The sequence below is a fragment of the Ursus americanus genome, chromosome 15 (assembly GCF_024610735.1).
Source record: "Ursus americanus isolate L20-20 chromosome 15, mUrsAme1.1.p, whole genome shotgun sequence".
NCBI classification, from domain to species: domain Eukaryota; kingdom Metazoa; phylum Chordata; class Mammalia; order Carnivora; family Ursidae; genus Ursus; species Ursus americanus.
This window is the reverse complement of record NC_142141.1, coordinates 6,807,043-6,821,588: the sequence shown is the minus strand read 5'-3', so window position 1 is coordinate 6,821,588 and position 14,546 is coordinate 6,807,043. Positions and strand designations below refer to the sequence as shown.

Below are 14,546 nucleotides of genomic sequence, written 5' to 3'. Positions count from 1 at the left end.
TTGAAAATATGGTATGAGAGAAAGAATGTAGTCAAGGAATTTTAGCATGAAAAGTGGGAAAATGATGTTACCACTAACTGAGATGCATGTGAGGGGGATCAAAAGTTCCGTTTTGAGTATGTTCAGTTTGAGATGTTGATTAGACATCCCATTGGGGATATGAAGTACAGAGTTGGCTATACGAGTCTGAGGTTTGGAAGTTAGGTCCAATCTAGAGAACAAATGTGGAAGTCATTGACTTATACATGGTATTTAAAGCTGCAAAAGTAGGTAAGATCACGTAGGTGGTGGGTGAATGTAAATATTGAAGACTTAGGTTTGAGTCCTGGGGTACTCCAGTGTTACGGGTAAAGGAGAAGAGGAGGAACCAGCAAAAGAAAGTGAGAAGGAGCAAAGAAGAGGTAGTCAACCTTGTCAAAAGCTGTCTGTGAATCAAGTAAGATAAGAACTAAAAGTTGACCATTTCATATGGCAACAAAGAGGTCATTGGGAACCCTGAAAAGAGCATTTTCAGTGGAGTGGGCATAAAAGAGAATGAGAGGAGGAGACAGGACAGTTTTTTGGAAGAGTTTTATTACAAAGGGGAGTACCATCTGGCAGGGAGTATTTTTTTTTTAATGGAAGGTATAATAGCATGACTTATATTCCGAACAGATGATCTAATAGGAAAAAAAAGATTGCACAGGAGAAAAAAGGGGAAATTTATTGGTGGTATGTCCTTAAGCACATAAGAGGAGGTTGAAGCTAGTTGAACGTATCGAAGGGTTGGCTTTTACAGGAGACAGTGCATGGGAGTGCAGATGCTAGTAGACAGGCAGATATTGTAATGAAGTTTTAGAATTAGAATGTATTCCCAGAAGTGGATTTACATATTTTTTATATTTTTAATAAATATTTCCAAATTGCCCTCTAGAATGATTATACTAATTTACATTCCCAACAATTTGCTTATTTTCCTGCATTCTTATCAACGCTGCCTTGTTTTAATCTTTTTCAAACTGAAACGAAAATACTGTATTCCTTTCCACTCTTCATAGCTTCAATTCTGTCCCAAACCATTTATGTCCAGGGGCCTTGTATGATTTTTGCAGAAAGACAGAGTAGATTGAGAGACCTGAAGTAAGGGAATGTCAGCAAGCTTGTGGTTCTCTTCCCATAACTGTTCTGATGATGAATGAAGACATTCAACCTATCGAGCTGTCAGCAGCTAAATATCACTTTAAAATTTCAGAGATTAAAAGGGAAAAAGAAAAGGTAAATCAATGTAATGGATTGCTTTATAAGCCAGGAAATAACATTGTTCATACTATTAGTTCTTCCTGGTACAAGGCCCTACTATAGTGTTTTATCCCTTGAACCTTCTTTTTTAAGTATTCTTTTGAGGACATAGAGAACTGGTAGAGTGTGGGGCAAAGAACCACCCTGTGACCCCATGCAGCCAATTCCTCTATTGAAGGAACAGAGGGAAGGTGTTCAAAGCTATTGCATTGGCCTGACTTTGAATTATGTATTAGAAGGAAGTGTATTACTCTACACCCCACACACCCAGCTTCATCTCCTCCTCTTTCCCACACATAGGGAGCTATGTGTGAACTTACAGGCTATTAGACTTCAGAAAGCAATGAACCCCCAGCAGTATGTACTGCTACAGTTTATGTTTACTGAGCGCTGTGCCAGGTACTATGGTAAACACTTTACACATGCTGTCTGCTTTACTTCACTTAAGAGCCTTGTGAGTTATAGGTACTGTTATTATCCTTATTTTATAAATGAGGAAACTGACATATGGAGGTTGATAGTCGGCTCAGACGCCCAGGTAGTAAGGAAAGATGTAGGATTCACACCAATCAGTATAACTCAGAAGCCCACCTGGTCCATCACTCCCTCACGTGCTGTATGTTTATCTTCTGTTAGAATATTGTCTTTTGGGGCGCCTGGGTGGCTCAGATGGTTAAGTGTCTGCCTTCGGCCCAGTTCATGATCCCAGAGTCCTGGGATCGAGTCCCACATCGGGCTCCCTGCTCAGCGGGGAGCCTGCTTCTCCCTCTGTCTGCTGCTTCCCCTGCTTGTGTTCTCGCTCTCTGTCAAATAAATAAATAAAATCTTTAAAAAAAAAAGGATATGTATTTTATATAGTTCTCCAGCTGAGGCCTATGAAGGAAGGCCACTCCCCTGGTTGTAGGAAGCCTCTTCTGAAGAGGACATCATGGAGTCAGTCACTCAAGGAAGAGGTGGGGTCTCAGAACAAAAAAAAGAGTTAAAAAAATTTTTTTTAATTAAAGACCTGAAAGTAGATCTCAGATAAACGGAAGAGGAGATTTTGCATTTTTTGATGTATATCCTCTGAATCTAGATCTTGAGAATTGTGTAGAAGGTACTTCTGAGTGCTGGAAGCTAACCCCAAAAAGCCAAAACAACAACAAAAAAGTTTTCTCAAAAAAGGACAGAGAATAGAGGTTAAAAAAGACGAACCCAAACAATATAAGGAATAATAAGGAAAATAATAAGCTGAATTATCTGTATTGGGAGTCCTCTGTGCTTCTCAGTTTTGTCCTCATTATTTAGTGAGTTTTCTCTTCCAGCTGCACATGTAGGAGAGTAAGAACAGCAACTCCACGGCACCTAATGCCCCCCACTTTTGCCCTGGATGGCCTTTGGCCAGGTCGTCCATCCACTTCTCAGCATTCTTTCCCCGAGCCCCAGGGCAGCCTCTGCACCCACTCACAGGCCTAATGTTAAGAATGTAACAGTACCTCGTTCCCCTGCCTGCATTGTAATCAGTGGGAAACAATTAGAGATTTTCCTTTTGATTCTAAACTTCGGAAGTCTTTATTTCATTAAGGAGAGTATCATTTCCTTTTGTACCGCGACAGTGGTACTCTCACTGGCTTCAGTGGCTGCCAGCCTCACAGTGCCTTCACTGCCAGCTGTCCATCAGTGTCGCGGAGATCTCCCTCCCAGGGACTTCCTGCCCGAAGGACAGAAAGAGGTGGGACTTGCCAGGCATGGGGTGGAACAGGGAAGGCAAGGACAGTTGTCACACCTATAAAGGAACTTCAAAACTAAGCCTGGGCCCCGTCACTTGTGTTTGATCCTTGGGAAATAACCTGGGCTCTGAAGCCTTTCCCCACTGCCCCCCTGCCCAAGCAGTCAGTCTCCTCTTCGGTTGCCCTCATGTTGTAACACACCCCTCTGTGTTTGTCACATTGTATGGGATCATTGGTTTGTAAATCTGTTTCCCTCACCAGACTGAACTTTTTCAGAGCAGAGATTTTATTTCATTCATTCGTTTATCCTAGCACTTCACACGTAGTAGCTGTTAAGTAAATGCTGTCACATTGAGTTGAATCTTTATGGAACTTACTCTATATCTCTAAGGTAAGTTAGGATGAGGTCATGAGAGAGGGTACAGAATTTAGTATGGGGTAAATTCTGGGATCCGTCTCAGCCTTCTAGTCTGAAGGTGTTGGTTAGGGGCTGTCATTTAGGTGTGTAAATTATAAGCAGAGCCTGTGGACTTCTAGGGATGCATGGAAGAAAACCTGCACATGGAGATGTTTCAGCAAGACAGATCAAGGAGAGGAGACCTCTGCCATGGGGCGGCCCTGTGTTTCATGCTCCATCAGAAGTATTGGCCCTTCTTAACCACTTACTACACATGTGGTTACCATAATGCACACATTGTCAGGGCCCAAACAGGGAAGAACAAGCACTATGGCATTTACAGAATAGGGAATTTATTTTATGAATTAAATGTTGTACAATCTTGGGCAAAGATGGGGAAATAGGTCAAAAGGGAGAATTGAAAGTTCAGGAGAAAAATCACTAATCAGCCTTCCTAAAACAATGGCATGGATGGACAAGTAGGAGCTTGCAGGGAAATCTAGAAGCTGCTGGCATGGGACCATGAAAGGATGTGGGCTGAGAGGGGAACTGGTGTAGAAATCAGTGGAAGACCATTGCCTCCACGTAGCTGCCATTCTGGTATTTTGCTGCGGAGTGGTTGCTGGTGGCCTTGGAGTCATTCATCAGCAAGGCTGGTAGTTCTAGTCACAGGAGGAAAGAACAGGACAGAGTGAAACCCAGTGGCATTTCTACTATTTTTTCTCACTATCTCTGATCACAGTGACCTTCAAAAAGCATGGCTGCTACATCACCAGGACCTTACAAATCTCACATAAATTTGTCTTTTGCCCAATTCTACCCCACAACCAAACAGGGAAATGGGTTCTGGGAAACATAATTCTTATGTAGCCAGATTGATCCAGTATAAAACCACAACAATATACCTCTAACTTTTGTAAGTTGAATTTAGTTTCAATTTTAGAAGCAGTACTCCATTAAATAGGAAAAAACAGAGGCAAGAAACGTGTATGATTTTATAGTTTTTTGAAAGACATCCTTGGGTATTGCCTAGAAACATGCCTTACTAGCACACATTTCAGAAACAGAAATTGTTGGTCATAAATGCTAACTGCTATAAAAAAAATCATAAGGTGATTATATAAGCATGTCTTTGTTTTCTGATGGTCAACATAGAATTTAAGTACAGTTTTTAAACAATCATCTCTTGAGATCTTCTGAAAAATGATCTAAGGAAAAAAGGAAGTAACATTTGTTACGCACTGTGCCAAGAACTTCTTACGTGTCTTATTTCATCGAATTCATACCGAACCTGTGAGGCTCCTAAAAGTAAAGTAAGTCAAGATCAGATTCATGTAAAACTGTTGAAAATTCATCCCACAATTTAGAGTAACTTGCATCTCGGTCCAGGCTATCTTTCTCTCTTGACTTAGTTGGTTATTTACTCCTATTTTTTAACATCTTATTGAAGAAGAGATAACATAAATATTAAAGTATGTAAAGTGAACTAATCTTAAGAGTACAACTCAATGAATTTTTACACATCTGTCTGTATATTCATATAATCACCATCCAGATAAAAATATAAAACTTTTCTAATACCCTTGATTGGTTTTCCTTGGGCCATTTGTACTCCTCAGGTAAATTGCCTTATATATTTATATTTTTCACTACACGGATGGTGTAATTCTTGAAACAATGATAGGAAGAAGTGAACCTTAGCAGTAAAATGAAAATGTTAAATAACGTGCCTCATAACTGCTTTGAATTACATCTCCTTATATCACTTTCTCTTTCTGCTTTTACCCTAAAACAGGTAATCAGATCCTGTCCCTTGGGAGCCTCTCAAAAGATCAGATTTATCCAATGAAACTCAAGGGCATCTCCATCTGCTATTCAGCTCTCAAATCTGCCTTGTGTGGAAATTATGTCAGCTTTGGCGTCTTCAAGTTGTATGGGGACAACCATTTTGACAATGTACTCCAGGCCTTTGTCAAAATGCTGCTGTCAGTGTCCCACAGTGACTTGCTAGTAAGCAATCGTGCATCATGGGAGTCTTTGTGTGAAATGTGAAAGAACACCACCACAGGCTTGGAATGGTTATAATGAAGCCTGGGGAGTTAGAATAGCACCAGAACATTTTATGTTTTAGGACAGCCTCTTGATTTAACTTACAGAATTTGAACAACTATAGTGGCTGTATATATATATAATTAAATGTACAGTTTTCAAAAACTGCAGCCACCACCTCTGACAGATTGGTCATCCAGACTGCTCCAGGTTCAGCATACAGAGAAAATGTAATTAGCTATTTCAACTAATTGCTTTTAACTATGCCACTGATTCAAAGAAGGTCTGTTTCCTAGAGCAGAAATGTAGGATTGGCTACAGAATCTTCTCCTTCCTTCTTCCTTCCTCCTCCTACTCCATCTACTCCCCCTACTCTTTGGCCTCCCTTTCCATAAAAATTCTGGTGTGGCGGAAAGAGTGCTGAACTCAAAGTTGAGCATACGGGTGCATAGTCTCTACTCTGCCACTCACTAGTCATTTACCTTGAATAAATCACCTTCTCTATTTCTCCAGGCTTTAATTTCCTCACCTTTAAAATTAGTAAATTAAACAAAGTGATCTCTAGGTCCCTTTTCAACTCTACCATCTAGTTTCTGTGATTTATGTCAGTGGTTTTCAAACTTTGAGGCCCATCAGAATCACCTGGGGAGCTTGTTGGAAATTTAAATTTCCAGGCTCCTCCACTGAGCTGTGTCATTATCAGACTTTTTTTAAACATCCGTGCCTGATTACACAAAAGCTAATATATGCCCAACGTGGTTGCAGTAATTACTTCAGTAACAGCCAAATTCATGCTCAGGCTTAGTTCAGGCTTTCCCCCCTGCTCCCTGCCAAGGTTACAAGTAAGATCTAGGGGGCTTTTGTCAGTCAGCCTATGTGAGCAATGCTCCTTGACAAGAATGGGCGAATGGACTAGCAGCACCCTCTTCCACCTTTCTAAGCTAGTCTTAATGGAACCACGTCTCAGGCCAGAATGGTTTAGCCTCAGTAGTAGAATGGGATGCTCACTAAACGCTACCTGTATGACCGAAATTACAAGGTAGACACTTGACTCAGATGGGTTCTCATCGAGAGGACTCTTCACTACGGTTGAGGTCCACCAAAAAAAACTGATTGTGGCTCCAGGAATTGTTCTAATCTTTTTTTCTAACAAGCGAACAAATCTCTAACTCATTCTCAAAATTAAGGGTGCATAGGACTCCCTTAGCGTGCATGTTTAAAATGCATGTTTCAAGACCTTATTCCAGAGCACTTCATGTAGTGAGTCTGGAGTGGGGATCAGGAAACTGCATTTTTAAGAAGTATCCCATGTGATCTTATGGGGGTGGTCTTAATCTCACTTTAATAAATACTGCTCTGGTTTATTTCTCTTATGAGTGTTATGCTTCTTTGATATTGGTTTGAGTTCCATTTAAAGCTTTCCAGGTATCTTTCTCATGCACTTATTTTTTGCCTGTAGTATATGGCAAATATGAAGCCATTGGCCAAACCATAATTTAGTTAAGTGGGTTGGCATTTGCGAGTGAAACAGACTATGATGTCAAATCCTATTATAGCAGCAAATATCTTTGTATTAAAAAAAAAGGCTGCCTAGCCACTATTAAGTACTGTTCAGTGTTACAATATCCCCATCCAGAAAAATAATTCAGTCTTCCAAATTCCATACTACAGAGATTTTATTTGCATATAAGTGTTAGCCATATAAGGTAAAATTGAGATTACTTACCGTGCTATAGCTTCAAATTGGGATTTCTAGAGATCAAGAGAATCCTATTAGAACCCTTTTTAATACTGAATCATGATGTCATTTGTTCCATGTATTTATTGAATGTATTTATGTTTAGGTAAGCTTACAATTTCCAATATTATATAAATGGCAGTTGCCCCTAGAACTTAACATGTCTTTTGCTTCCCTGTGGCTTGACACCTAGTTCTCTCTGTGTTGTAGCAATATCGGAAACTGAGCCAGTCCTACTATCCACTCCTGGAATGTCTTACCCAGGACCACATGAGCTTCATCACCAACTTAGAGCCTCCTGTACTGCTATATGTTCTCACATCTATCTCAGAGGGACTCACTACTCTAGGTAAGTATCACAGAGAACATTATCTCCAGAGGAAAAACTTGACTGTGGTCTCTTAATGTATGTACTTAATGAGACGATCATCCTACAAAGGGGAAAAGATCGTATATCCAAACTGAAAGATTATTTTATAATTATTACTTGCAAGTGAGAGAATGCCCTTTTTTCATATTCTGATGTACTGCTTATTTCTTAGCTTAATTAAGGTATAATTTAAACGCAATAAGACCCATTGATTTTAAGTGAGCAGTTCAGTGACTACTGATAGATGTATGTACACAGTCATAAACTACCACAACCAAGATATGGACCATTTTCTTCACCACAAAAAGCTCCCTCGTGCCCCTTTCTGATCAATCCCTTCCCCCTGGCCCCAGCCCCTAAGAACCACTGTCTACTTTCTTTCACTATAGTTTTCCTTTTCTAGAATTTTGTCTAAGTTGAAACATATGATATATAGACCTTTGTGTCTGCCTTCTCTGATTTAACATAATGCCTTTGAGATCCATCCATGTTGTTTTGCAAATCAGTTTATTCCTTTCTGTTGGTGAGTATTATCCCATTGTATGGATTTTCACAATTTATTTATATATTCACCACCTGATGGCTGTTTGGGTTGTTTCCATTATTTGGTTATTTTGTACAATGCTACTATGAACATTCATGCACAAGTCTTTCTGTGGACAAATACAATTTCTCTGGGGTAACTACCTAGGAATGGGATTTCTGAGTTGTATGCTAAGTGTATTTTTAACATTATAAAAAAAAAAACAAAAAAACTGCAACACTGTTCCCCAAAGTCACTCTACCATTTTCATCTCCCCAGCAGTGTAGGAGGGTTCCAGTTTCCCTGTATCCTCCCTACACTTGCTATTATCAGTCTTTTTCATCTTAGCCATCTTAGTGGGTGTGAAGAAGAATCTCATTGTAGTTTTAAAATTTATTTCACTGCTGAATAATGATTTGAACATCTTCTCATACTTGCATACCATTTGTGTATCTTTTTGGTGAAGTATTTGTTCAAATCTTTTACCCATTTTTTTAACTGGATTGTTTATCTTTTAAGTATTTATTATGCATTCTGGATACAAATCCTTTATCAAATGTGTGTTTTGTGAATATTTTTTCAGTCTTGTCTTGTCTTTTTATTTTCTTAGCAGTACCCCCATATTACAAGAGCAAAGTTTTTAATTTTGAGGAAGTCTAATTTATTTATTTTTTTCTCTTATAGTTCATGTCTTTTGGGTCCTATCCTAAGAAATCTTTGCTTAACCCAAGGCCAAAAAGGTTGTTCCTGTGTTTTCTTCCATAAGTTTTATAGTTTTTTATCTTATGCTTAGGTCTATGATCCATTTCAATTAAACTTTTTGTATATAGTATTATATATGAGATAAAAGCTGTTTTTCAACATACATTCAATTGCTCTAGCACCTTTTGTTGAAGAACATCCTTTCTCTTTTGAATTACTTTGTGCCAGTTTGGTTCTGCTGATTTTTAATTTTTGTCCTAACCTTTTGTCCTTAACCTTAAGTCTTAAAATCAGATAGCATAGCCCTCTAATTTTGTTTTCTTTTTTTAAAATTGTCTTGACTAGTCTGTGTTCTTTGTTTTTTTATATAAGTTTTAGAGTCAATTTGTCAATTTCTTGTTAGAAAAAAAATGAATAAGGGAATTTTGGTGGGGATTGCATTGAATCTCTAGCCCAATTTGGGGAGAATTGACATATTAGCAATACTGAGTGTTCAATTCCTAAAAATGACATATCTGTCCATTTATTTAGGTCTTCCTTTATTTTTCTCAACAGCATTTTTGTAGCTTTGAATGTATGACTTTTTGTACATATTTTGTTATATTTATAACTAAGTATTTTACATTTTTATGCTATTATTCATGGTACTAAATTTTAATTTCCTTTTGTTCTTGGCTACCATGTTGAATTGCAGTTGATTTTTTTGTATGTTGACCTTGTATCCTGCAGCCTTACTAAACTTCCTATTAATTCTGGTGGTTTCTGTAGATGTCTTAAGATTTTCTACATAGTTGTGTCTACGAATAAAGACAGTTTATCTCTTCCTTTCCAATCTGTATGGCTTTTATTTTTTCTTGCCTTATCACACTGGCTAGGACCTACATATAGTACAATGTTGAATAGAAGTAATGATAGCAAACATTTTTTCCTTGTCTCCAAGGAAATGTCTCCATTCATTCTTTCACTATTCAGTATAATGTTAGCTGTAGGTTTTTATAGATGCTGTTTATCTTGTTGAGAAGATTCCCTTCCATTGTGGTTTTCTGAGGGTGTTATCAGGGATGAATATTGAATTTTATCAAATTATTTTTCTGCATCTACTGAGATGATCGTGTGGTTTTTCTTTTTAGTTCTGTTTATACATTACATCATGTTGATCATCACATTGGTGGATATTTGTTAAACCAACCTTGCATTCCACACTAGGTTACAACATATTACCCTTCTTATATATTACTGAATTCAGCTTTCTAAATTTTTGATACAGGTTTTTACATCTATGTTCATGACAGATGTCGGTGTGTTCTGTAGTTTTTCTATAGTTCGTCTTCCATATCTTTTATTCTTTATCTATTCTTCTGTATCTTTGCCTTGTTTTAGTATCAGTGTAATGCCCTCATAAAATGACTAGGGAATTGTTCTCGCCTCACCTGTTTTCTTAAAAAGTTTGTGTAGAATTGTTATTAGTTCTTACTTCAATGTTTGATAGAACTCCCCAGTGAAGCCATTAGGTCTAGATTTTTTTAGTAGGTTTTTAACTACAAATTAAACATTTCTAATAGATATAGGGCTATTCCAGTTATTTATTAGATCTGGGGTAGCATTTGGTAGTTTATGTCTTTAAAGGAATTTCTCCTTTTCATCTGAAGTTCATCTGACACTGGCATAAAATTATTCATAATGTCCCATTGTTCTACAGTTTGATTTCTGTAAGGTCTCTGGTGATGTTACCTCTTTCATCCCTGAAATTGGCAATTTGTGTCTTCTCTTTTTTTTCTTGATCATTCTGGCTCTGGATTTATCAGTTTTAGTGCAGAGAACTAACTTTCAGTTCTCATTGATTTCTCTGTTATTTTTCTGTCTTTTATTTCATTGATTGCATTTATGGCTTTTATTATTTCCTTCCCTCAGTTTACTTTGCTTTTCCTTTTCTAATTTTTCAGATAGAAACTTAGATCACTGATCTTAGACTTTCCTTTTTGCTAATATACATTTAATGCTTTCATCTAAGCACAGCTAGAGCTATTCCTCACAAAATTTTTATGTATTTAGGGGTTTTTCTGTTTAGTTTAAAAATATTTTCTAACTGTCCTGCTGATTTCTTCTTTGATCAATGGATTGTTACTGAGAGGCACAGTGTTTAATTTCTGTATATCCAGAGGTGTTCCTGATTCCTGTTATTGATTCTAGTTTAATTCCATTATTCCATTGAGGATATACTCAATGATTGTTACAATCTTTATATTTATTGCATCCCTTTTATGGTTCAAAGTACCGTGAATGTTCCATGGGCACTTGAAATGAATGTGCATTCCATTGTTGTTGGGAAGAATGTTCTGTATGTCTAATTGATAATGTTCAGATTTTCTACATTCTTACAAGTTGTTTGTTTGTTTGTTTTCTCCTTATTCTATGAATTACCAAGAGACGAGTGCTGAAGTCTAACTATAATTATAGATTTTTCCATTTCTCCTTTGAGTTCTATCTTTGGTGTAAAGTATGTTAAAGCTCTGTTATTAGGTATGTAAATATTTAGGATTGTTCTGTCCCTTTGATGAATTTTCCCCTTTATCATGAAGTGACCCTCTTTATCTCTGGTAATGATCTTTTTTCTGAAATCTATTTTGTCTAGTATTACTAGCTTCTCCAGCTTTCTTTTGATTAGTGTTGCCTGTTTTTCCATCATTTCATTTTTAACCTTCCTGTGTCTTTATATTTAATTTCTTGTAGAGAGCAGGTATTTTCTATTGATATTGTAACATTTTTTACAAACTTGGTGGCTTAAACCAATGTAAATTTATTATCTTATAGCTATTTGGATTTTTTTATAGATTTGACTTATTTATTAGAGAGAGAGGGAGTAGGGGAGGGGCAGAGGGAGAGAATCTCAAGCAGACTCTGTGCTGAGCGCAGAGCTGATGCAGGGCTCAATCTCACATCCCAGAGATCATGACCTGAGCCAAAATTGAGAGTGGGACACCCAACCAACTGAGCCACTCTATAGTTCTTTAGGTCATAAATCTGACATGGGTCTCACTGGGCTAAAGTTGAAGGTATCAGCAGAGCTGTGTTCCTTTCCAGGACAAATTCCATTTCCTTGCCTTTTCCAGTTTCTAGAGACTACCTACATTCCTTAGCTCATGGCCCCCAGCAAGATTGCGTCTATAACCATTCTTCCATAGATACAGCTCCCTCTGATTCTGACCTCTGCTCCTTCTCTCTTTCACTTTCAAGGACACTTGGGATTACATTGGGCCTACCCAGATAATTCAGGATAATCTCCCTATTTTTCACTCAACTAATTAGCAGTCGTATTCCATCCGCAATCTTACTTATTCTTTGCCATGTAATCTAACATATTCACAGGTTCTGGGAATTAGCACATGGACATAGGACATATTTGCCTAACATGCAGCATATAGTTGGGTCATATTTTTATATCAAATCTGACTATCTCTGCCTTCTCATTAGTGTCTCAACCATTTACATTTAATGTAACTACCAGTGTATTTGAGTTTAAATCTATAATATTGCTATTTGTTTTCTTTTTATTTGACTAAGCTTTGTTTCTTTTTTCCTTTTTTCCATTTTCCTGCCTTCTTTTGGTTTGGATTAATTAAATGCTTTTTATGAATCCATTTAAATCCTGTATGAGTTTATTAGCCAGACTTCTTTATTTTTAGTGGCACTCTAGGGTTTATAATCTACACCTTCAAATAATATCATCACAGTTTGCCTTCAGATAATCACAGTCTACCTTTTCCCTCTATCTCCATTCCTTCTGGAACTCCAGCTACACATGTATTATATATCTCTGTTATTATTCAAAGACTGGATAGAAAGGACTCCTTTACAGATCTCCAGAATTCTCTCTTTGTATGCCTCCCACTCTCTGAAACTCTGTCCCAAGAGTTCTACCTGCCTCAGCCTCCCTAAGTTCAAACTGTTTCTCTTCAACTCAGTGAGACTACTTAGCTTTGTTTGGGTTCCCCCTTCTAGGCCTGTAGCCTGGAAACTCCTTGGGGCAATAAGCTCCAGTGACTGTGTAGGTGTAACCTCATTTGTTTCCCTCTTCTCTGGTTTAATAGCCCGATACTGCTTGCTGTGCAATAATTGAAAAATGTTGTTTCATATTTTTGTCTGTTTTCTAGTTATTTATGGCAGAAGGAAAAATTCTCATGGCAGTTAATCCTTCATGGACAGAAACTGAAGCCTTGTCTTTTCTTATTACAGTTTGGCTTAACATAGTTTTATCTCACATCATGGTAATACTTGAAGATTTTGAATTAGTTGCAGGTAGCTATATTGTCTCAAAGTGTGGTCTTGGGCCTGGAATCTGCATTTTCACAAGGCTCTCAAGGGAGTCTTGATGGGGTGGCATTATGGAGGGAATATTGAATAAGTCCCAGTGCTACCACCTTATTAAGTGTATGATTGTGGACAAGTACTCTATGCCTGATGCTTTTATAGTGTTTTCAAGATGTGTACTTCGCCTTTGTCATTCTCAGAACCACTATGCATACCAAAACTGGTTACATACTCTAATAGTGCTGTTTGTCCTTATTTCCTACTTGATTGCAAGCTTCCAAAGGACAGGAACTGTGTCTTGAGGTACCACTTTATTCCCAATGCCTAGCGTATAGTAAGTGCTCAATAAATACTTATTGATTAAATTAATTAGGTAATATTATTTTCATTATGCAGATGAGTAAGCTGTGGCTCAGGGAGGTGAAACAACTTACACAAGGTCACACAACTAATACGAGCCTGATCTAGGAGTCTTTCTAATTCTAAAACCCATTCCCCTTCACCTCACTACCCTGCTGGATCTGTCTGTCTAATATAGGTCACAGTCTGGCAGGTGAATCATGCCCTATGTCTTCAAGAAAAAGGACTATTGAAAGTAACCACTTGGGTTTCTCCTTTTCCAACAATAATAGATCTGTAAAGAGGCATTAATAGTTATTGTTACAAGCAGCATTTGGGTTACAAGCAGGTCTCAGTTCTGCTTTAGCCTCTGGAAAAAATGAGAGAGGGAGGCACAAAAAAATTCAATCAGTGATGGAGTTGTAACACACCTAATATGCTTAACATGATATTTTTAAAAATTTGGTAATAATCATTCATCAGCATTTTTAGTTTCAGGCCAGCTATAATATGGGGAAAGAGAAAGGTGAATGAGAAAAGAGATTGTATTTTCTGTCTTTTTAATTATCCAGCCACCATCACCCACCCCCATACTCTTACATACCGAGACCAAGTGCAGGACTTACGAAAAGCTGCTCTTAATAATGACTCTGAAGTCATTCATTCAGTAAGTATCAATTGTGTACATACTAGGTACTTGGCCGTACTAAAGGGAACAAGACAGATAAGGTCCCTACTTATGTGAAGCTTAGCTTCTAGAGAGAGAAGATAAACAATAAATAAGTGAACACACACAAGAAAATGTCAAGTCATGACAAGTGCTAAATAAAGATTTAAAATGGGATAATGACTGGAGAATGATTAAATGTGGCTTCTCTAGAAGAAGTGATCGGGGAAGGCCTCTGCAGTTTAGCCGGGGCAGGGATGGGCATGCATTCCAAGAAGAGAAGGATGGCACAAAAGGCAAAAACAAGAGATGATGAAGGTAAATGAAAAGTTGAACCAACTGGAAAGCACCAGACCTTTCCTCATCAAGTCCACTACCAATAAAATGTTCATTATTAATAGAGTATGTTATTATTTTGAACACACTCTTGAATTGGAGGAAGTGGTATGAATGTAATATGGGAGCA

At 37.7% G+C, this 14,546-nt stretch overlaps 1 protein-coding gene across 4 annotated transcripts in view; it reads left to right on the top strand.

Annotated features, from left to right (window-relative positions):
- The window catches only part of RANBP17 (RAN binding protein 17), a 319,506-nt gene that overhangs the window by 272,645 nt on the left and 32,315 nt on the right, over positions 1-14,546 (top strand). For all 4 annotated transcript variants that reach the window (XM_087867811.1, XM_087867812.1, XM_087867810.1 and 1 more), the window contains 2 exons: positions 5,180-5,394; positions 7,382-7,520. In XM_087867811.1, coding sequence (XP_087723937.1) covers positions 5,180-5,394; positions 7,382-7,520 — 354 coding nt within the window. The remainder of the gene's footprint in view (positions 1-5,179; positions 5,395-7,381; positions 7,521-14,546) is intronic.